Source organism: Scyliorhinus canicula, chromosome 2 (assembly GCF_902713615.1).
Source record: "Scyliorhinus canicula chromosome 2, sScyCan1.1, whole genome shotgun sequence".
Classification (NCBI taxonomy): Eukaryota; Metazoa; Chordata; class Chondrichthyes; order Carcharhiniformes; family Scyliorhinidae; genus Scyliorhinus; species Scyliorhinus canicula.
The window spans coordinates 119329651-119353448 of record NC_052147.1 but is presented as its reverse complement, the minus strand read 5'-3'; the positions used below and the strand labels follow the sequence as shown (position 1 = coordinate 119353448).

At 49.8% G+C, this 23798-nt stretch overlaps 1 protein-coding gene across 2 annotated transcripts in view; it reads right to left on the bottom strand.

The window, feature by feature from the left end:
* fmn1 (formin 1) overlaps positions 1-23798 on the bottom strand; it is a 532192-nt gene that overhangs the window by 375305 nt on the left and 133089 nt on the right. For both annotated transcript variants that reach the window (XM_038785764.1, XM_038785772.1), the window contains one exon: positions 22547-22661. In XM_038785764.1, coding sequence (XP_038641692.1) covers positions 22547-22661 — 115 coding nt within the window. The remainder of the gene's footprint in view (positions 1-22546; positions 22662-23798) is intronic.

The window sequence follows — 23798 nt, the reverse complement described above, 5'->3', positions numbered from 1 at the left end:
CCCTCTTGCCCATATGAGGATCCGGCTTGTCCGATACACTGAAGGTTGCCACTCTTGGGGACGGCTCCACACTCGCCCTCACAACCTTGGGCATTGCCTCGGAGAAGACTGTCCTGAACCCGAGTCTGGGTGTGGTTGGCCAGCCCTCCCTGGCACCGTTCACATGTATCCTACATCTCCGGGAAGAACCTGTTCATTTGGATTCTGATTAGGTGGGCTCTGCGCAGCATTTTAAATTGCATGAGGCTGAGCCTTGTGTAGGAGGAGGTGGAGTTGGCCCTGCTCAGTGCTTCGCACCAGAGTCCCAACCCACTTCTGTCCCCAATTCATCCTCCCATTTTCGTCTAGCTTCATCCAGTGGTAGTTCTGTTCAGCAACCGTCTATATATGTTCCCACAGTTCACTCCCTCCTTACTGTCCATGTTGATTAGTTCCTCTAGTAGAGTATCTCTCGGGACCTGGGGTACTTGCAGAGAAAGTGTTTTTTTAATATAAATTTGGAGTACACAATTATTTTTTTCTAATTAGGGGCAATTTAGCATGACCAATCAACCTAACCTGCAGATCTTTAGGTTGTGGTGGTGAAACACACACAGATATGGGGAGAATGTGCAAACTCCACAAGGACAGTGACCCGGGGCAGGGATCGAACCTGGCTCCTCAGCATTGTAGGCAGCAGAGCTAACCACTGCGTCACCGTGCCACCCTGCATGGAGAAAGCGTTTCATTTGGAGATGCCTGAGCTCCTGTCCCGCCGGCAGGTCCAAGTCCTCCGTCAGCTTCACCAAGGTCACGAGTCTGTCCCCTATGTAAAGATCTCTAACCGCTAGAGTCCTCCCATCCTGTCTCCATTTCATAAAGGTGGTGTCAAGCACACCTGGGTGAAATGTGTGGTTACCGCAGATAGGGGCCATGAAGGACATCTCGGTTAGACCAAAATGCTGACTCATTTGAGTCCACGTTTTCAGTGTGGCTACCACCACTGGGCTGGATATGTATTTTGATGGGGGGATGGGAGCGCTGCCATGGCGAGGGTTTGGAGGGTTGTTCCCTTGCAGGAGGACTCCTCCAGCCTCACCCATTCCATGTTGGGTTCTCATATCCATCCCCTCACCCTCTCTGCCATGGCTGCCCAGTGGTAGTATTGTAGATTTGGCAAGGCTAGACCGCCCACGATTTTCCTTCTTTGCAATGTCAACTTAGGGATCCCCCCCCCCACACACACACAGACACACACACACACACACACACACACACACACACCATAATAATTTTGTCTACTTTATGGAAATTGACCTTGGGGGTGAAGATCTCAACAGGATGAGGAACCTCGACAGTACGTTCATTTTGATTGTCACCCCGCCAGGGAAAGTTGGAGTGCATCCCATCTCTGTAGGTCCTTTATTACTTTCTCCGCCGGACTGATCAGATTCCACTTGCGAATCTGTGTCCAGTCATGGGCTATCTCCAGGTAACGGATCCTCATGGATCCCCAGGGAACGGAATTTGTTTAGGGCTAGTTTGAATGTGTGGTGGCATGAATGGGAGCACTGCCATTGGTGCAGAGCATTGGTTCTGGCTGATCATGTGCCTCTCGTCTGATTGGCTGGGACTAGTCGTGTGACTGCTCACCAATTGGTCGAGAGGCAAGTAGACTCCGCCTCGGAGGCGGGGTATAAGTACCCAGAGTTTCCGGCGGTCGGCCTTTCTCTGTAGTCGACCACCGGGCTAACAACTAGCTGATTAAAGCCACAGTTTGTATCTTCATCGTGTCTTGCGTCCAATTGATGGTACATCAATATGATAGTCCCCCCAGCTCTGTCTTGCCCCCTTTTGGGTTCACTGGGCCTCGTACTTGCCCAGGTTGAGTTTGTAGCCCGAGAAGGCTCCAAGCTCTCTTAGAAGCTACATGATTGCTTTCAGGCCATTCTGTGGGTCCGAGCCATAGAGGAGCAGGTCATGCACACAGAGTGACACTTTGTGTTTTCTGCCCCCTCTTGGGATACCCTGCCAGCTTTCCACGACACGCAGAGCAATGGGTTTGATTGCCGGGGCAAACAGGAGTGGGGACAGTGGGTATCCCTGCCTTGAGCCTCTGTGCTGCTGGAGGTATTCAGAGCTGGTGGTGTTGGTCCGAATGCTCACCTTGGGGGGCATTGTACAAGAGTTTCACCCACGAGGTGAATCCTGTCCCCAGCCCACACTGCTTCAGTACCTTGATTCTGCCAAAGGCCTTTTCTGTGTCCAGGGCGAACACTTCTGGTGTTCTCTCCCCGGAAGGGGTCATTATAACATTCAGTAGACAACTGATGTTCGCAGGTAGCTGCCTACGCTTGACAAAGCCCGCCTGGTCCTCTGTGACCACTCCGGTACGCAGTTCTCCAGTCTCTTGGGTAGAACTTTCACAAGTATCTTCGCATCTACAGTAAGCAGCGAAATGGGTCTGTATAATCCACATTCCGACAGGTTTGTGTCTTTTTTGGGTGTCAGCGATATTGTGGCCTGTGTTAGGGTAGGAGGCAGGGTGCCCCTCCGCGAACATGTCCCGTAGGCATGGGGCCAGTGCTGATGCAAATTTCTTACGGTCGTCCGCCGGGAACCTGTCAGGTCCTGGCGCCTTCCCCGCCTGCATGGAGCTGATACTCACCATGATCGCTCCCAGTCTTATTAATGCTTCCAGATAGCCCCGTCTATCGTCATCCGCGACTGGCATGTCTAGTCCATTAGTTAATCAAGGAACCGTTTCATCTCTGCATCCCCGTCGGGTGGGTTCGGAGGTGCACAGCCCTTGGAAGATCTCAAATGCTTGGATGCCCTCTTTTTGCTCGATTACCAGTCTGCCTCTGCTATCCTTCACCTGTGTTATCCCCCTCGTGGTTGCCTGCTTTCTCAGCTGGTGAGCCAGAAGTCGGCTAGCCTTTTCCCCATGTTCATAGAAGGTCCCCTGTGTCTGTTGGAGTTGCTTTCCTAGTGGTTAACAGGTTAAAGTCCATTTGTAGCTTTTCCCTCTCCACCAGAAACTCTACAGTTGGGGCCTCGGGAGTATTTTCTGTCGACCTCCAGGATAGAGTCGATCAGTTGTTGCCTAGCCGCCATCTCTCCCCTGTCCTTACATGCCTTGTAGGTGATAATCTCTCCCCTAATCACTGCCTTCAGTGCCTCCCAGAAGGTAGAAGGTGAGACTTCCCTATTCTGGTTATTTGTAACATACTCACCAATGGCTTGTTATATTTATTTTAAATCGGCCACCAGGTCCATGTCCAACCTGCACGCGGGGCGCTGGGTACATCTCCAACCTCACATCCATGTAGTGTGGAGTGTGGCTGGAGATAACTATCGCGGAATATTCTGCTCTTACTATTCCTGGAAGCACCACTTTCCCCATTGCAAAGAAGTCTACCCTCGAGTATGCTTTGTGGGCCGACGAAAAGAACGGGAATTCCTTCTCATCGGGGTGGAGGAACCTCCTCTAGACCACCCCCATCTGCCCCATAAATGTTCCCACTTCCCTGGCCATGCCCATCCTTTTCCCCGATCTGTGGTTCGATCGGTCTATCAGTGGGTCCTGTACGCAGTTGAAGTCACCCCCTCCCCATGATCAGTCGATGTGTGTCAATGTCGGCGATTTCCACCATGGCCTTTTTTATGAAGCCTGTGTCGTTCCAGTTGGGCACGTACACATTTACCAGAACATTTACCTTCTCCCTCAGGTGTGTTTCCTGCATGAAGACTATGTAGGCTTTCAGGCTTCTTATTTGGATGAAGACTCTGGATCTTTTCACCGGGCTCTTACTTTGCCTGGTATTCCAGGTGATGTGCCCCCGCTCTTGCGGGATCAACCATACTTACCTGCTGGACAGGCCCCTGCGCTCCGGAGTTTCCCTTTGTTAGGGGACCATCCAAAATGGCCGTGGCCACCGTTCTCACCATGAGTTCGGGCCTCTGCGCTCTGGGTTTTACCTTTGTCCGGTGGGCACCCAACATGGCTGCCAATTGTATGTATGCCACGTGGGTGTGCCCCTGCACTCCAGGGTCTCTCTTTGTTCAGGGACCCTCCAAAGTGGCTGCTTGCAGTGGCACCTTGTTTTTTCAGCCGGTTCCTCCTTTGCCGGCGCCCATACGAAACTAAAGTCATTTTTCATGCTCTATTCCTTTTATGTTCCTTTCTCCTTCCCCCTCCCTCTCCCCACCACCCCTTCAGTATATTGCTCTTTCCCCATCTCACCCTGTGCTCTCCCTTCCCTGTCCCTGCCCCAACCCCCGACCAGACGCTCCCTCGTAGCTTTCTGTCTTCCCGTGCTAGCTATCCCTGCGAGTGTGGTGACCCCTCTCTCGGGGCTGATTTAGCCCCTTCTTTATGCCCACTGACTACCTGTTTTTCCTGTTTAAACCCTCACCTGCCTTCCCCAGTTCTCGCTTCTTTCTATTACCCAGTCTTCCCTTTATGATTGGAATGAGGAAGTGCAGTCCCGCGCAAACATGCTCACTGTCCCATGAGTTTTTTGTTCTTTCACAGTCTTTCTCTGTACATCTCTCATCATTGCCAGGGCGGCACGTGGCATAGTTGTTAGCACTGCAGCCTACGGCGCTGAGGACCCGGGTTCGAAACCCGACCCTGGGTCACTGTCCGTGTGGAGTATGCACATTCTCCCCGTATCTGCGTGGGTTTCACCCTTGTCCAGGTTGTCGGTTTGGACAAATTCTTTTGTTTCCTCAGGGTAGTTAAAGTAATGTTCCTTTCTTTGGTGCGTGACCCAGAGCCTAGTTGGGAACAGCATATTGAAACATACCCTGTTCTTGCACAGGGCCGATTTCACCTAGTTAAACTTGGCCCTGCATTTTGTCAGATCTGCCCCAATGTCCTGGTAGATTCTGATTTTGTGTCCTTCCCAGGTGCTTGCTTTCGTCTGGTGAGCCCACCGCTGGATCCTCTCATGGTCCTGATATTGGTGGAGCTTTGCAATAATCGTCCTCGGCTGTTGCCCAGCTTTAAGTTTTGGTCTGAGCGACCTGTGCGCTCTGTCGAACTTTGGGGGTTTGGGGGAAACAGTTCTTCCTGACTAGGTTGCCTAGCATTTGGGCGACGTAGTTCGTCGTGTCTTTGCCTTCAATGCCTTCTGGGATCTGTTTGTCTGGTTTTTCCCCCTGAAGTTCCACTGGACCGCCACCAACCTTTTTACTTCGGCCTCCAGGGTGACAATTCTGTCGCTCTGGTCCGTCGAGGCCTTTTCCAGGTCGAGGATCATCCTCTCCTGAGTCACCACTTTTATCCCCAGCCCATCGATTGCCTTTCGCATGGTGGCCATCTTCTCTACCATCGCCACCTTGACCGACACCTGGATCTCTATCTTGATCGCCTACTTCATGGCAGTCAGGTCCTTCATGAGGAAGTGCTTCCATCCATCTCCAAGTGGTGGTAGTGGTGGGGGGTGTGGGGGAACCCCCGTTAGTTCAAGTACTGCCACACCACCCCCCAGCACCCCTATCAAACCCCCAACAAGAGACCCCCGTATCAGAGACCCCCATATCAGAGAGCCCTGCATAACAGCCCCTGCCCATAACGGACACCTCCACCAGAGGCCCACCCATAACAGAGACCCCTACCAGAGGTCCCCCTGACAGAGACCCTCCACCAGAGACTCCCTCCTCCATAAGAGAACGCATTCATATCGGGGAACCTGCCCCTGTATCAGAGAACCTCCCGATAGCAGAGAACCCCCATATCAGAGACCCTCTTCCCCACCCCCCTAGCCAACCCACTTCCCCAAATCAATTACCACTGCCTGGAAGCCAAAGAGCAGCCAAGAAAAGAACAACTTAAAATATCACTGCTTGGAGGAGAGTTTGTGTAGGGGGTTGGGATTGAAGGCGCTACGACAAAAGGTGCTACTACAGAGAGGAAGGCAGGCAGGGGGTTTGGGTCTTCCGAACCTGGGGCGGGATTCTCTCCTACCCGGCGGGGCGGGGGGTCCCGGCGTAGGGGAGTGGCGCCAACCACTCCGGCGTCGGGCTTCCCCAAAGCTGCGGAATTCTCCGCACCTTTGGGGGCTAGGCCCGCGCCTGAGCGGTTGGCACCACGCCGACTGGCACCAAAACCGGCACCAGCGGCCTTTGACGCACGCCTCCCGGCGCCGACCGAAAGGCCTTCGCCGGTTCGCGCAATCGTGCTGGGGGATTCTCTTCCGCCGCCGCCTTGGTGGAGGCAGTGGAAGAGAAAGAGTGCCCCCACAGCACTGGCCCGCCCGCCGGTCAGTGGACCCTGATCGCGGGCCTGGCCACTGTAGGGGCGCCCCCCGGGGTCCGATCGCCCCGCGCCCCCCCCAGGACCCCGGGGGCCCGCTCGCACCGCCGATCCTGCCGCCACCAGAGGTGGTTCAAACCTCGGCAGCGGGAGAGGCTTCCCAGCGGCGGGACTTCGGCCCATCGCGTGCCGGAGAATCGCCCCAGGGGGCTCACCGCTCGACATGGCGCGATTCCCGTCCCCGCCAATTCCCGGGTGGCGGAAAATTTCTGCCAATGTGGGCCCCCCTGCGTGGGGTCGGAGAATTTCGCCCCTGATGTATTATTACTGGGCGGCGAATGTGGAGAAGGTACGGAGCTGGATTGGAGGGGTTGACCCCAATGGGTCAGAATGGAGGAGAGTTTGGGTAGGGGGTCGGGATTGAAGGTGCTAGCGATAGCGCCGCTCTTGACGGCCCCGGGGAGATACTCAGGGTGTCCGATAGTAATAGCTTTGTTAAGAATTTGGAGGCAGTTTTGCCAGCACTTTGGGTGGGGGCAGGGTCAAGGGAAATGCCGATTCGAGGGAATCATTGATTTGAGCCAGGGATGTGGGATGGAAATTTTTGGAGATGGGAGGAAAAAGGAATTAGGACACTAAAAGATTTGTTTCTTGGGGATCGGTTTGCAGGATTGAAGGGGCTGGGAGCGAAGTATGGGCTAGAGCAGGGGGAAATATTTAGATACATGCAGGTTTGGGACTTTGCCAGAAAGGAGATACAGAGCTTCCCAGTAGAACCAGCGTCCATATTGCTGGAGGAGGTGCTGACGACAGGGGGACTGGAGAAGGGGGTAGTATCGGCAGTTCACGTGGCTATTTTGGAAATGGAAAAGGCATCACTGGAAGGGATCAAAGCAAAGTGGGAGGAAGGGTTAGGAGAGGGTATGGAGGAGGTGTTCTGGTATGAGATGCTCCAGAGGGTGAACACCTCCACCTTGTGTGTGAGGTTGGGGCTAATACACCTGAAGGTGGTATATAGAGCACACCTTACAAGGGCTCTTTGAGGGGGTAGAAGATGTGTGTGAACGTTGCGGAAGAGGTCCCGCAAACCACGTTCATATGTTTTGATCCTGTCCAAAGCTGGAGGATTACTGGAAGGAAGTGTTTAGGGTAATCTCTAAAGTGGTGCACATGAAATTGGACCCGGGCCCTCGGGAGGCCAGATTCGGAGTGTCAGACCAGCCAGGGTTGGAAACGGGTGTGGGGGAAGATGTTGTAGCTTTCGTCTCGTTGAACGCCCAAAGGCGGATCCTGTTAGGGAGGAGATCAACCTCTCCACCCTGTTCCCCGACGTGGTGGGGGGAACTGCTGGAATTCTTGACGCTTGAAAAGGTCAAATTTGAACTGAGGGGCAGGATGGAGGGATTCTACAATTCATGTGCGTTATTCATTATTCACTTTCAAGAATTGGACTAGATCGAACATTAGGGTGGGGGGGCTGGGAGGGTTGGGGGAGGGGGACTGTCTGCGTTCATGGTGACTATGGGTGATTCTTTTTTGCCATTTGTTTAGGTTAACATGTGGGCTAATGTTTGGGGGTTTGGTGAGAGGAAGGGATCGTTGTTATTGTTATAGGGGGATTGGCATTGCTTATTTTAATTTCCCTTCACGCTTGAATGCATCTCAAGTAGGCTGCTTTGAACCTAATCGTAATATTTATAAACACCTAGGAGTTCAGTGTTTTCACTTCCTTGTTTTCTCAGCAGAAAGCATTTAACTTTTTTTTATGTGGTTAGGGCATGTCAATCATAGCTAGATGTTTATAATCATTGCAGTTAGATTCATAGCGCCGCTCCTGGCGCCAGTGAAACCCACAAGCAATTCAGCTCCATCGGGAGAACATAGTTTCCCATATGGAGAATCCAGTCCATTATCTGGCCATAAACCATTGCACGTGCTGGAACAGGACTTCAGTTCCTGCACAACTTTTCTTCAGAATTTATCAAGATACCAGAATGTGTTTACAGTATCGAAGTATTGTGAAGCAAAACAATTCAGTTGAGGCGTGATTTTCCGTTCCCTGTCCCAACGCATGCTCTGTGACAGCAGAGATGGCCCGCCATTGGTCACCTGCAGGATCTTCCAGTCCCGCTGCTGTAAATGGGATTTCCTGTTGCTCACACCTTCCACTGCTGTGGAACCCGAGAGATCACCCTCACAGGACCAGCAGATTCCGCTGGCGGGAACAGCCAGAAAATTCCGCCCGTAGTATAAATGCTGAAATGTGGGAGTATTTCTCCACTTTAAATCAGAGATTAAGGGCTTGATTATTTTAGCCCCAACTGGGAGGGCACAAAAAGTAACCCCAGCGGCCAGAATGCCAGTTTCCCCATCTTGCCAAGTTTCCATTTGGGATTTGGTTTTCATGGTACATACCACCTGCCGGATCATGAATCATATATTTTAGAATCTATCACATGGAATGTAGGTCTTTTTGCAAGGTGGAGCACTACAGCCTTAAGGCTGCATCAGCAGGTACGGTTTTGGTCTCCTGACATACAAAAGCATATACTTACATTGGGTGTGGTTCAGAAAGGTCCACTCAGCTGATTCCTGGGATGAAGAGTTTCTCTTATGAGGAAAGATTGAGAAGGTTAGCCATACTCGTTCGAGGTTAAAAGAACGAGAGGTGATCTCATTGAAACATATTAGATTCTGACGGGACGTCTCAGCATGGATGCTGTTTCAGGGGGTCATTAGACTTTGGAATTCTCTTCCCCCCGGAGAGCACTGAAGTGATGGTGGGGGGCGGGGCATTAAATTTATTCACAGCTGAGTTTGAAAGATTTTTGATTGACGAGGGAGTCGACGGTTCTCGGGGCAGGCAGGGGAGTGGAGTTAAGGCACAATCATCTCACAAATGGCGGAACAGATTCGAGGGGATAATTGGCCTTCTCCGACTCTGGTTTCCTATTGACCTTGCAATCTTAAGGGAAGCTGAGCATGAAAATTTACAATGACTGTGCTTGAACATTAATCTTGTCCTGCCAGTAGCTGCTTAACAGCAAGTGCCTTCTAGCTATAAAGTTAGCAGCACTTTATCCGATATCAAGTTTTGTCTGATGTATGTTACACCGATTGTGTCAACGGAACAAAAAAAGACCCTTTGAATTCAGCAAACAACATTATCTGCTGCACAATCAGTACAACTGGGGAAGCTTTAATAAGTTTTGTTTTGCCAACATGCTAATGTGCAAAACTATTATTTCCCCTGGCAAACAGGAAAGTCAAATAAGCTCACCGGGCTGGAATGACCGGTTGTAATTGACGGAAACAACATGGGCGGGGTTTTCCATTTCTTTTTTTCTAAATCTTTTTATTCTCCTCATTTTCAACATTTTCATCAAAAGAACAAAACAAAAAAAAACAAATACAATAACAATCCCCCAAACAAAAACAGCATCCCCCTCAATATACAGACCAAAACATCCATCCGCGCATTCCAGGTAAAAAATTAAGTCAATCAGTAAACAGTGTAATCAAAAACAACAAGAACCCCACCTCTCCCCCTCCCCTTCCCCGAATGTTCAATGGCAACCAATTCTCAAAAGTGCATAATAAACCGTCCCCATGAATTGTCGAACCCCTCCTTCATCCCCCTCAGCTCAAATTCTACCTTCTCGAGAGTCAGAAATTCAAGCCAGTCCCCCCATCAAGCCGAGGCAGAGGGTGGAGAAACTGACCTCCACCCCAACAGGACCCGCCTCCGGGCAATCGGCCCCAGCACCCGCCTGCCACTCGGGCCGGTCCGACACCGCGACAATGGCTTCATGGGGCCCTGGTTCCAAGTTCACGTGCACTACCCCCGAGATGATGCTTAAAACCTCCCTCCAATACTTCTCCAGCTTCAGACAGGACCAAAACATACGTACATGGTTTGACGGACCCCTCCCACAGCGCTAACAAATGTCTTCCACTCCCTCTAAGTGTCGGCTCATCCTCGCCCTTGTGAGGTGCGCATGAGGTTGAGGCATTTACCCTCTGGATCACCTCACACCACAAACCGTCTTCCATAACCTCCGCCAACTCTTCCTCCCACTTGGCTTTGATCCCCTCCATGGACACCCCGCTTCCCCAAAATCCTCCCGTAGATCGTCGACACCATCCCCTTCTCCATTCCCCCTGCCATCAATATCTCTTCCAACAACGAAGGGGCCGGCGCTATTAGGAACTCTGAACCTTCTTCCTTGCAAAGTCTCGGAGCTGCAGGTACCTTCTCTTGTCCCAGTTCATTTTTCTCCCCCTACTCTTCAAACCTCTCAAAATGACTCCCGGGAACAGGTCTTTTAATACTCTGATCCCCTTCTCCTCCCATCTCGAAACCTCCCATTCAGCCTCCCCGGCTCAAACCTCTGATTTCCCCGATCGGCATTGCCCCTGACCCAGCTCCCAGCTTAAAGTGTTGCCTCAACTGCCTCCAAATCTTCAGTATTGCCACCACCAGACTCCCAGAGAACTTGCCAGGAGCCATCGGAAGCGGCGCTGTTGCCAGTGCTCACAACCCCCTACACATAACCTCCTCCATTCTACTCCACCGGGACTCTCTATCCAACCCAACTCCTCAGGACCACCTTCCTGACCCTGGCACCTTACCCTCACAAATCAACAAAGTGACCAACTTGTCCACTACCTTAAAGAATGCCTTCAGCAAAAAGACCGGCAGGCACTGAAATAGAAACAGAAATGGCGGCAACACATTCATTTTAATCGCCTGCATCCGACCTGCCAGTGACAGAGGAAAACCATTTCACATGGCCAAGTCCACCTTCACCCTGCCCACCAAGCTACTAAAATGGTACCTACGGAGCCCTACCCCCGCAAAGTCCCGCACCACCCGCACCCCCAAATACCTGAAGTGGATTGTCACCCTGTGAAATATCAGCCCTCCCACGCCATCCCCACTCCCAGCTGGGTCACCACAAAATATATTCTGAAAAAGACCCAAATCTTCGGAGAGGTTCCATTATATTCCCCACCGACATACTCAGCTCTGATATATATAATAAATCGTCCGGGTACAGAGACACCCCAAGTTCCACCCCCTGTACTATTCCCTTCCGCAGTCCCAAGCTCCTTAAAGTGATGGCCAAAGGCTCTTATCGCTAACACAAATAGTAGAGGTGACATAGGACACCCCTGCCTGGTCCCCAGTACAGAGCAAAGTACCCCAAACCCATTTTGTTTGTGCGGACACTGGCCATCAGTTCCTTATATAATAGTTGTACCGTAAATCTCGGCCCCAGCCCAAACCCCTCAAGAACCGCCATCAAATACCCCCATTCTACTTGATCAAATGCCTTTTATGCGTCCAGTGCAACCACCACCTCCATCTCCTTTCCCTCGGCCGGCGTCAGGATGACATTTAATAACCTTTCATGAACCCCTCCAACGTAGCTGCCAGTATCCTTGCCTCAACATTCCGTTGCGACATAGACATGTACGACCCACACTCCATCGGGTCCTTGCGTTTCTTTAACAGCAGGGAAATTGAGACCTGACCCAATGTTTGTGGTACCAACCCCTTCGCTATCACCTCCTCAAACATCCCCACCTTCAGTGGCACCAATTTGTCTTTAAATATCTTGTAATACTCCACTGAGAATCCATCTGGCCCTGCCACCTTCCCCGTCTGCCTCCTTTACCTCCTGTTTCCCCTCCCACCTCCCCAGTGTGGCCCTATCTTCCTCCTCCAACCTCGGATACTCCATTCCGTCCAGGAACTCCCGCATCCTCTGATCCTCCCCCGGTGGCTGTGACCAATACAAATTTTCATAGAACTCCTCAAACGCCTTGGGCGAGATTCTCCGATCCCCCGTCCGGCCGGAGAAGCGCAGGGGGGCAGCGTGAATCCTGCCCCGCCGCCAACGCCGGCTGCCGGGCAGTGGCCACACCAGCGATTCTCCGGCCCACGATGGGCCGAGCAGCCGCCCGTTTTCGCCGGGTCCAGCTGGCTTATATTACACCAGGTCCGGGCGGCCCGACACTGGAGTGGTTCATGCAATTCCTCGGCACCGGTACGGCCCGCCCGCTGGTTAGGGGAGAATCCCGCCCCTTATTAATCTGCTCCAGAGATATTACCAATTTCCCCGTCCTATCCCGCACCTGGACAATTTCCCCCACCACCTCCTCCCTCTGAAGTTGGCCTGCCAGCAGGAGCCCCGCTTTCTCCCCATACACAAATCGCACCCCTCGCCTGCCTCAGTTGGAGCACTGCCTTCCCTATGGACAAATGATCAAAGCTAGCCTGAAGCTCCCTCCTTCTGTCCAAAAGGGCCGGATCTGCATCCACCGCGTACCTCCTGTCCACATTCAACATCTCTTCTAGAAGCCTTTGACGCTCTTCCCTCACCTCTTTATCCACCTTGGCCTTAAACAATATCACCTCCCCCCTCAGGGCCTTCAGGGCCTCCCATACCACTGCCTGCACTACTTCTCCTGTACAGTTAAAGCCCTCGTAATCCTCAATTTCTTTCCCGGTCTTCTCACTTAAACTTCGGTACCCCAGCAACCCTGCATCCATTCTCTACACCGGTCTCTGCGCTACACCCTTCTCCAGGACCATGTCCATCCATTGCGATGCGTGATCAGAGATCGCTATCGCCGAGCACTCTGATCCTCTAACCCCTGGCAGCAATGCCTTACCAAATACAAAAAAGTCCATCCTCGAATAAACCTTACGAACTGAGGAGAAAACGAATACTCCTGCCCCCTCGGGTGCAAGTACCTCCACGGGTCCACCCCTCCCATCTCTCTCATAAGCCCAGTCAGCTCCTTTGCCCCCCTGCTACCCCCCCCCCCCCCCCCCCCCCCCCCCAATCCCAACCAAAAGGACAAGCGAGCGTGGCTGTGACCTCGCCATCCTTGGCTCTTGCACTATATTCCAATCCCCACCCACTATTAGCTAATGCTAATCCAAGTCCAGAATGGACTCGAGCACTTTCCTCACAAATCCTGCATCATCCCAGTTAGGGCCAAACTCGCCAACACCACTAACCACGTTGACCCTTGAATGAAATACTTGGATCACCCATCCCTTCCTGAGTCTCACCCGGTCTTTCACCTTCAGATGAGTTTGCTGTAGCATGACAACATCGGCCTTTAAGCTTTTTAGGTGCGCAAACACCCTCAATGTCTGCTCCCCCCCCACAAACCCCTCATATTCCACGTAACCATCCTGATCAGGTGTCTCTCACCGCACCACCCCCTTCCTATCTGCCATCATCATAACTCCGGGCACTACCCACTGGGCTTGACCTGCCCCGTCCCTTTGTTGCCATCGAAAACCTTACCCCTCTCCCAGAATCCCCCCATCTACTTCCTCTCAAAAACACCTCACCCAATATCGGTCCTCTCCCCCTACTTTTCGCACCTCCGAGGCCCATCAATATCTGTTCTCCCAGGTTCCAATGGGCATAGCCCATCCCTCACCACACTGCCATTCACTAGCCGGCTTGGGCTTGCTAGTGTGGCGGCCCCTGCCCAAGTCCCACTCCCCTCCCACTCCCCTCCCCTCACGGAAAACAAAGAAATCCCCTTTAAACAAACAAACCCAGTGCAAACACACAAATTCCAGAAAACCGTCATTGCAAAAACCCTACCTCCTACCTTAGCCAAATAGGCAACTTCACCCCATTTAACACATGTAAGAACATGAAATAAAAAATAGAACTATACACAATCTTCCATCCCCCCTACCCTCAGTCCAAGACCAATCCTCAGTCCCATTTCTGCCTCAGTCCTTCTGCCAGTACCAGGAGGTACCACAGAGGATCTTCCCCTTCTCCAAACAGCTCCGCCAACATTTTGGCATAGTCTCAGTCGGTCTCGGACACTCCACCCCTTCGGGCAGGCCCACGATCCTCAGATTTTGCTGCTGAGATCTGTTTTCCAGGTCCTCCACCTTTGCTCACAGACCTTTGTTGGCGTCCATCATCCTCTGCAACTCCTCACCCATCGAGGTGAGTTGATCGCTGTGTTGCAACAAGGCCTCCTCCACTCCTTTCAGTTTCTTACCTCCCCCGCACCTCGGCCGATGTTCTCGACACTGCCGCCTTCATCAGGACAATCGCCTCCTCCACCAGCACCTTCAATGCTGCCATCATCACCTTCCTCATCGCCTCCATCTGCTTTGCAAACTGCTTTTCAAGCTCCACAACCATCACCTTTGTCATCTTTTCTGCCGTGAACAGTGCTAGCCCCATCCAGCGACCCAGCTTCTGCCATCTTTCTAGCTGCCGGGCTGACCATTTCGCTCGACGGCGAACCTTCACTTCCCCCCCTTCTTCACGGCAGCTTTCCTTTGGTTTTTGGACGTCGCCCTCCTTCTTTATGTCTTCCTGCACTTATTTGTTGAAAAATTTCCCCTGGGAGCAGGCATTAAATTCTAAAAATCAAGCCTCGAGCAGGAGCCACCCAATGTGCGACTTCCTCCTACATGCCGCTACTGGATGTCTCCCGGGATTCTCTGTTTCTGAGACTAAGTCTTGACAGCGACGCAGAATTTGTGGACTTTCATGACAGCAAAACTGGCGGGAACCTGGACCGTTCAGCGACTGTGGAGGGGCTAGTACTGGCGTCATGTGGAACACAATCGATTCCAATGAAAAGTGGTGTGGGATTCGCCGGGGTCGGGATTGACACTTGGGAGGCTGATAAGCTGCAGTCGCATATACATATTACAATCCCCACACACACTCATCCCAGCCAACAAGATGGCACTGGTCATACTGGAGCTTGCCCATACAGCTGATGGGTCAGCTGCAGGGTGCCCCGGGCGGGGCGGGGGGGGGGGCACATGCGTGACACCCTAAGTTAACAGAGGGCTGTTAGCGCCGTGTGCAGCTGCCTTGCCGGCTGCGGCAATGGTGTTTCATACCCGACCCCACAGCCCACCTCCTGATCACCTCCTGTTACTCCCCCGGCCCTGGCAGAAGACCCCGGCCAGTGACACAACTGTCAGCAAGTTATGGCAATGTTCAACACTTTTGGTAGCCCCTCTCTCTCTTTCGGCAGCTACGACTTCGGTTTCACACTTTCTAAAAGCACAAGCATAACTCTGGTGCGGCCACACCTGGAGTACTGCGTGCAGTTCTGGTCACCACATTATAGGAAGGATGTGGAAGCTTTGGAAAGGGTTCAGAGGAGATTTACTAGGATGTTGCCTGGTATGGAGGGAAGGTCTTACGAGGAAAGGCTCAGGGAATTGAGGTTGTTTTCGTTAGAGAGGAGAAGGCTGAGAGGTGACTTAATAGAGACATATAAGATAGTCAGAGGGTTAGATAGGGTGGACAGTGAGAGTCTTTTTCCTCGGATGGTGATGACCAACACGAGGGGACATAGCTTTAAATTGAGGGGTGAGAGATATAGGACAGATGTCAGAGGCAGTTTCTTTACTCAGAGAGTAGTAGGGGTGTGGAAAGCCCTGCCTGCAATAGTAGTAGACTCGCCAACTTTAAGGATATTTAAGTGGTCACTGGATAGACATATGGATGAAAATGGAATAGTGTAGGTCAGATAGGCTTCAGATGGTTTCACAGGTCGGCGCAACATCGAGGGCCGAAGGGCCCGTACTGCGCTGTAGTGTTCTATGTTCTATGTTCTATGTTCTAAGTGAACCGCGCCGTTGGGAACCCAGCCCATCGGTGGAGGAGAATCGCGGGAGCCCCGGAGAATACCGGCTGGTGACGAAATGGTGTTTATTGTACGTGCGTTACAGATCGCATTGACACCGCTTTCGAGGTGACGAAGAATTGCGATTTGGCGTCAAACCGGCACCTGCCGCAATTTTAGCATCAGAACCTATTCTCTGCCCAATCGTGTTTCGCGATTGCGGCGTCAGCTAACGGAGAAACCTGGCCCACATCTTTTGTTGAACTATTATCTCTGGCAATAGCTGATGCTTGAATGTTCACTGCAGTAGAATTGCACAACACAGCAGGAGCATCAATTTTCATTGATTTAGTCATTTTTATAACCTTAATGGCAGTTCATGACAAAACTACTTTTATGAAATGTTATCCTTCTACCAATTGGGGGGGAGGGAAAGAAGCCATGGGTCAAGAAGAGAAATAAGCTGAGGTGGTATTCTGCATCATCATCATCAATGAATCATCTTGATATCAGGGCTCTAAAGTGGAAAAATGACCCATGGCACTTCATACATTGAAATGAAAAGGTAGTGGAGTAAAGAAAAAAAGATTAGGAAGAGCGACGAGTGCTAGTCAGAGGGGTGATTTTTCAAAGATTAATCTAAAAAGAGGGAGAGGTAGAGAATTGAAAAATGAAACCCATGTTGCGGTAACAATGGCCGCCAGGTGACGAATGAAGTGAAGAGGGTGTGGACAGTAATCTGGATCTAAAGGAACACAGAATTCAAAACAGGTTTTAAAGAAAAATCATTCTCCAGGTGTGAGCATCCCTGGAGAGGTCAGCATTTATTACACTGAAGGATTTGCTCGACTATTTCAGAGAACAGTTTGAGTCAGCCACATTGCTGTGGGTCATGATAAGTCACATATAGGGCTGACAGGTTAAAGATGGCAGATTTACCGCCCCCAAACAAAAATCTGGTAGTCTCATGTCACCATTATTGCTGGCGACTAGGGCTTTTCACAATAACTTCATTGAAGCCTACTTGTGACAACAAGCGATTATTATTATGGCGACATGCACTTTTGCATGTTGTAGTCTGGAGCAATGAATAGTGAGGGTAGAGGCTCCAACTTTCTTTCTATGGCTGACCGGAAATCTCTCCCACACATACCACCTGCCATTGCTATTTACAGAATTTACAGTGCAGAAGGAGGCCATTTGGCCCATCAAGTCTGCACCGGCCCTTGGAAAGAGCACCCTACTTAAGCCTGCACCTCCACCATATCCCCGAAACTGTAACCCCACCTAACCTTTAGGTGGACACTAAGGGCAATTTTGCGTGGCCAATTCACCTGAGCTGCACATCTTTGCTATGCTTTGGAAGGATTTACAGGATGACGTACAGAGGTGGAACTTGAATCTGGAGCTTCTGGCTCCGAGGCAGAGATGCTACCAACTTTAGCGCATGACCTCCGCTCATCTGTATCAAGCTATATATATTTCCTGTAGTTGAAAGTGATTGCAATGGAGAGGAAGCTCCTGCCTCCTATAAAATTTAATACTTTGCTATAATTTATGTGAACCTGTGCTGTACCTCTCCAAATGAATTATACCCTACCACAAAACTGAATGCGGTCGATATTTCTGGTACCTCAATGGTGAAAGAACCAATATGGCTTCATTTGGGAGGCACAGTTCGGCATCCCCAAAACAGATTGCCTGGTTATTATCACCTTGCAGTATGAGCATCAGCTGTCGATTTTCCCTGGTGACTACACTTCATAAGTACCTCATTGGTTCGAAATACAATAGAAATAGGAGCAGGAGTAGGCCATTCAGCTCTTTAAGCCCGCTCCGCCATTCAGTGAGATTATGGCTGCTCTTCTACTTCAACACCATTTTCCTGCACCCTTTTCATCCACTTACTCAATTAGAACATACAGTGCAGAAGGAGGCCATTCCGCCCATCGAGTCTGCACCGACCCACTTAAGCCCTCACTTCCACTCTATCCCCGTAACTCAATAACCCCATCTAACCTTTTTTGATCATGAAGGGCAATCCATGGCCAATCCACCTAACCTGAACGTCTTTGGACTGTGGAAGGAAACCGGAGCACCCAGAGGAAACCCACGCAGACACGGGGAGAACGTGCAGAGTCCGCACAGACAGTCACCCATGTTTCCCGTATCAGCTTCCCCAAACAGGTGCCGGAATGTGGCGACGAGGGACTTTTCACAGCAACTTCATTTGAAGCCTACTTGTGACAATAAGCGATTTTCGTTTCATTTCATTTCATGTTTCCTCGCAACCTCTGTTGAGACTTCAAACCATTTGTACCATCTGTTCACCCTTCTGTTCACCCTCTCTCTCTCATCACTGTCCGATACTCCTTCAACAACGCAATCAAATCCTCTATCTTGCCCTAGCCCGTCATCTATGGTCACTGAGTTCAATTTTAACCTTCAGTTCCCCCAAACTAAAGGATGGATGGCAGAGGACAGAAACCGCCTTATCCTCATGTATTTTCCATTGCTATTGTCCCAGTTGCCCAATTTTCCCCCAGAAACATTGTTTGCTTCCATAATCTAACTTAAAAAGAATCAAATAGAAATTTAAAAACGCCCTGCAATCTGTCTCTCTCCTACTCCAGCCCCGAAAGCTCTCGCTCCCACCACACCCACCACCCCAAACAAAGCAATCTGCAAATAAACCTTCGGTAAAACTTTTGAAACTTGTCCCTTAGTTTTCACAATTATTTGAAGAAAAGTTACTGGGTAAAGAGAGAAGAGCCAAGGCAAATATCCCAGTAAAGCTGGCTAAACAGTATAAATACACCCAGGAGAGTAGACACAATGTGCTTGTTCACACCACACAATCTAAATCCTGTACATAAGCACAACCCTGCACAATTTGGATTTGGATTTGTTTATTGTCACATGTACTGAGGTAGAGTGAAAAGTATTTTTCTGCGAGCAGCTCAACAGATCATTAAGTACATGGGAAGAAAAGGGAATAAAAGAAAATACATAATAGGGCAACACAAGATATACAATGTAACTGCATAAGCACTGGCATCGGATGAAGCATACAGGGTGTAGTGTTAATGAGGTCAGTCCATAAGAGGGTCATTTAAGAGTCTGGTGACAATGGGGAAGAAGCTGTTTTTGAGTCTGTTCGTGCGTGTTCTCAGACTTCTGTATCTCCTGCCTGATGGAAGAAGTTGGAAGAGTGAGTAAGCCGGGTGGGAGGGATCTAGGATTATTCTGCCCGCTTTCCCCAGGCAGCGGGAGGTGTAGATGGAATCAATGGATGGGAGGCAGGTTTGTGTGATGGACTGGGCGGTATTCACGACTCTCTGGAGTTTCTTGCGGTCCTGGGCCGAGCAGTTGCCATACCAGGCTATGATGCAGCCACATAGGATGCTTTCTATGGTGCATCTGTAAAAGTTGGTACGGGTTAATTTACCACGGGTTAAGGGACATGCCGAATTTCCTTAGTTTCCTGAGGAAGTGTAGGCGCTGTTGTGCTTTCTTGGTGGTAGCGTCGACATGGGTGGACCAGGACAGATTTTTGGAGAAGTGCAATGATAAGTGTGCAGAAAATAGTTTGGGCATATCGTTTCTAAGCTATATCGAAATGCCTGAGGATTGATAGAAATTAGACCGCAAGTCTCATCACTTGTGCAGAGCTGGTCACAACTCCACAGATAGTTCAGTCTGTGGGAAAAACAATTCAGGGCTGCCTGTCTCACTGGCCGTGGCTCTTACAGAACTCCCGAGTGTGATACCTGGCGAGGGAGAATTCCAGTTCGCCCTGGCTCAATAGGAAACGTTTTTGGGCACGATTTAATGGAAATGAAACAGAGTCCCATTTCCGGTGCATTTTGAAGAGTGATTCCCTGCACTGGCAGCGCCGAGAGCGACCCCGCTATTAAGCGTAACTCTGCTTCATTTCTGGGCCTCAGTGAGAAATGTCCCACCAAGGCTGCACTTAGGTTCATTTCCTGCACTAACAAGCTTAGTTCGCCAGTGCAGGAAGAGATCGGGTCGCCATTTTTTAATGGCGCCCCGATCTCCAGATCCCCTACCATGGCCACTGTACCTCTCCAACTCCCTAACTTACTAATTAGGGGGTCATTTAGCCCCCTCACCCCACCTCATAAGGGCAGGGCACCCCCTGCACGGGCAAAATGCCACCTGGGCTCCTTAGCACAGCCAGCCTGGCACCCAGGCAGTGCCACCTGGGCATCCTAGCATTGCCAGGTGGCATCCAGGCTGCACTGCCAGGGTGCCCTAGTGGACCTGCCATGGTGCTAGGTTAGCAAGGCCATTGTCCCAGATTGCACCGCGGTTGCCTGGTAGCCACTCTGCCCACAGGCCAACCACCCAGAGGCCCCGATTGCCTGGATCACCTCTCCCATGTGCCGGCACGCCTAGTCCATGTTTTATCCATGGTGAGGCCTTTAGACCCCGTGCCTTGGGTAAATCCGGCGTAAACATATTCAAGCGAGACTAACTACTCACTTGAATATGCAAATCTGGGCCCTGCCCTCAATGGACGGGATCCAGATCGCAACACCTCGATTTTGCAAGGTGTAACGGGCGCCATCAATACCCACCTCATCGTGTCCCACGTCGGGTGCTACAAGGCTGATGGATAATAATAATCTTTATTAGTGTCACATGTAGACTTACATTAATACTGCAATGAAGTTGCTGTGAAAATCCCCTAGTCACCACATTCCACCGCCTGTTCGGGTACACTGAGGGCGAATTCAAAATGTCCAATTCACCTAACAGCACATCTTTCGGGACTTGTGGGAGGAAACCGGAGCACCCGAGGAAACCCACACAGGCACGGGGAGAACGTGCAGACTCCACAAAGACAGTGACCCAAGCTGGGAATCGAACCCCAGTCCCAGATCGTATCCATAGTTTCAATTTCTATTTATAGAGAAACAGCTTACATTTAGTTGGTGGTCATGGGAACTGAAGAAACCAGAATTGTCCCATTATTTTGTAAAGGAGTCCTACAACAACACTCAGTCCCCTCATTAACCTACCCAAGGCATCCAATACTTGGGACACTTAAAAAATGGACCCCACAAAAGTTTTCAAAAATGTATCATGTTTGCCTACAGCTGAATTGGTAAACTTTACACCTATTTTGCATCCGGAAAATGGGTGTGATGCTTGCCGAATTCTACCCAATGAACTCTGAGGCTTTTGGAAGAATATAGGAGCTGGAGCTTTGAGCCTGCTCTCAGCATTCAATAAGATCAGGGATGACTTGGTTGCGGTCACAGCTCCAAATACCTGTCCGTCCCCGATTCTGCTGGACTTCCTACCCCAACGGCTAGTCTGTATAACTCTGCCTTGAATAAATTCAATGATCCAACCTTCGTTGCTTTCTGGGTAGCGATTTCCATACACCAACGACCCTTTTGGAGAAGACGTTTCTCTTAATCTTGTCTTAAAAGAGTGATCTCTTATTTTTAAACTACGTCTCCTAGTTGCTTTTTTCCTGACAAGAGGGAATGTGTTGCATTCAGTTTTATACAAACGAGGTTGCGCGAAAATTCAAGGAAAAAGCTTTTCAAATAGCACAACTTAGGGTACAATTTGCTTTGGAATCACCAAACTATACCCAATTTCCTAATTCTGTCATATACAATTTCTTGCTTTCATTAATTTTATGCTGAAACAATTATCTTGGATATTAGACATTTGAGTTCCGAAGGAAAAATAGAAATGGAGAAGAAATTCAGAATGAATTTTGAGCAATTCATTCGAAGGTAGTAAGCGGATTGTGTCTGTGTGGTGTCGCCAACAAGACTAATGGAGGTAGTTTACAATGCACCATGTAAACAAATTTAATAAAATCGACAGACTTTACAAACGTTATCAATATCCTGCTGCTTTTTTTTAAAGCTGGAAATTATGCTGTCTAAATGATTCAAAATAAATTGCCCTATCTACCCAGAGATGCAACCTGCTCTTTGTTCTACAAAGCAGAGACAGCAAATTGAGCATCTATATGACACAGTTAAATGCAATTTCCATCTTGACATGTTTCCTGACGTTTAATGCATTGAAAAATTAAACATAATTTTAACCCAAAGTAACTCAATGAAGTATCTAATTATCTGAGTTGTTAATAGTACAAAACAAAAAAGGAGGCACCGTTATCACCAGGTTAGCCTGTGACATGACAGTTTCAGAACTATACTCCAGATGATTTTACGAGCTAAGCTCACTGGGAGGGGTGTTTCCGCCCTCGCGATCTTCTGGTCCAGCAACCTCCCGCAACAGGTTCCCCAGAGACGGTATAGGCGAACCACGCCAAGCCCTGTAGACATTGGCGGAGCTGGAAGATCCAGCCGGCAGCCAATGGCAAACGATCCCTGGAAAACATGTCGCCAGAGGGCTGGAAAATCCCACCCCATGTTTCTACTCACAAAAGTTCAACTCACCTTCAGCTTACTGGATCTTTACAGATCCAATGCTTATGCTTATGGTACAACACAAAAATGGTGCACAGGATTCCACAGATGTGTCAGCCACAGTGACTCAAAATCATACAGACCAAGAATGAAAAACTCAAACTTCACTACATTTTACATCTTTATTCTTCCAGAGAAGAAAGGGGTGATCAGTGACTATTTTGGTACTGACCTGCCTCGGTATACTTCAAGCCCACTTTCTCTTCATCGTCCTTTGATTTGGGAGGCGGCCATATGGCTTGGAGACGTCCGGGAGTTCTGTCTTCGGATTCTGATGGAGATAAATCCTGCAATTAAAGAAATGGAACATTAAGAAAGCTAACATCTGTGAATGCATTTGGATCTTAGCCTTGTAAATATCCAGGGACATATGTCCTATTGAAGGGACAGGCAGATGGGCAAAGGGGCAGGGTTGTATTGTTAGCAAGGAATGAAGATAAATCGAATCAATAGCAAGGAGCGATATAGGGTCATCAGAAGGCATAGAAACTCCGTGGGTAGAGTTGAGGAATCGCAAAGGTAAAAAGACCCTGATGGGAGTTATGTACAGGCCCCTAGCAGTACAGTAGTCAGGATGTGGGGCAGAAAATAAATCAGGAGATAGAAAAGGCATGTAAAAAGGCAATATTACAATAATCATGGGGACTTCAATATGCAGATGGACGGGGAAAATCAGGTAGGTAGTGGATCCCAAGAAAAGGATTTTGTGGAATGTCTAAGATTTATTTTGGAGTAGCTTGTGACAGAGCCTACTAGGGAACAGGCAATTCTGGATTTGGTGATGTGTGTTGAGGCAGACTTGATTAGGGAACTTAAGGTGAAGGAACCCTTAGGGAGCAGTGACCACAACATGATAGAATTTACCCCTACAGTTTGAGAGGGAGAAGCTGCAATCAGATGTAACGGTATTACAATTAAATAAAGGTAACTACAAAGACACGAGGAAGGAGCTGGCCAGAGTTGATAGGAAAAGGAGCCAAGCAGGGAAGACAGTGGAACAGCAATGGCAGTGGTTTTGGGGGGTTATTAGGGAGGCACAACAGAAATTCATCCCAAGGAGGAGGAAACATGCTGAGGCATCCATGGCTGACGAGGGATGTCAACGACAGCATAAAGGCTAAAGAAAAAGCATACAAAGTGGTGAGGATTAATGGGAAACCAGAGTATTGGGAACCCTTTAAAAGCGAGGAGAGGACAACTAAAAAAGCAATAAGGGGGGGGAAGATGAAGTATGCGTGCAAGCTAGCTAGTAATATAAAGGAAAATAGGAAGAGTTTTTTCAATATATAAAAGGTAAGAAAGAGGCAAAAATAGACATTGGACCACTGGAAAATGTGGCTGGAGAAGTAATAATAGGAAGCAAAGAAATGGCAGATGTACTGAATAGTTACTTTGCATCAGTCTTCATGGTGGAAGACACCAGT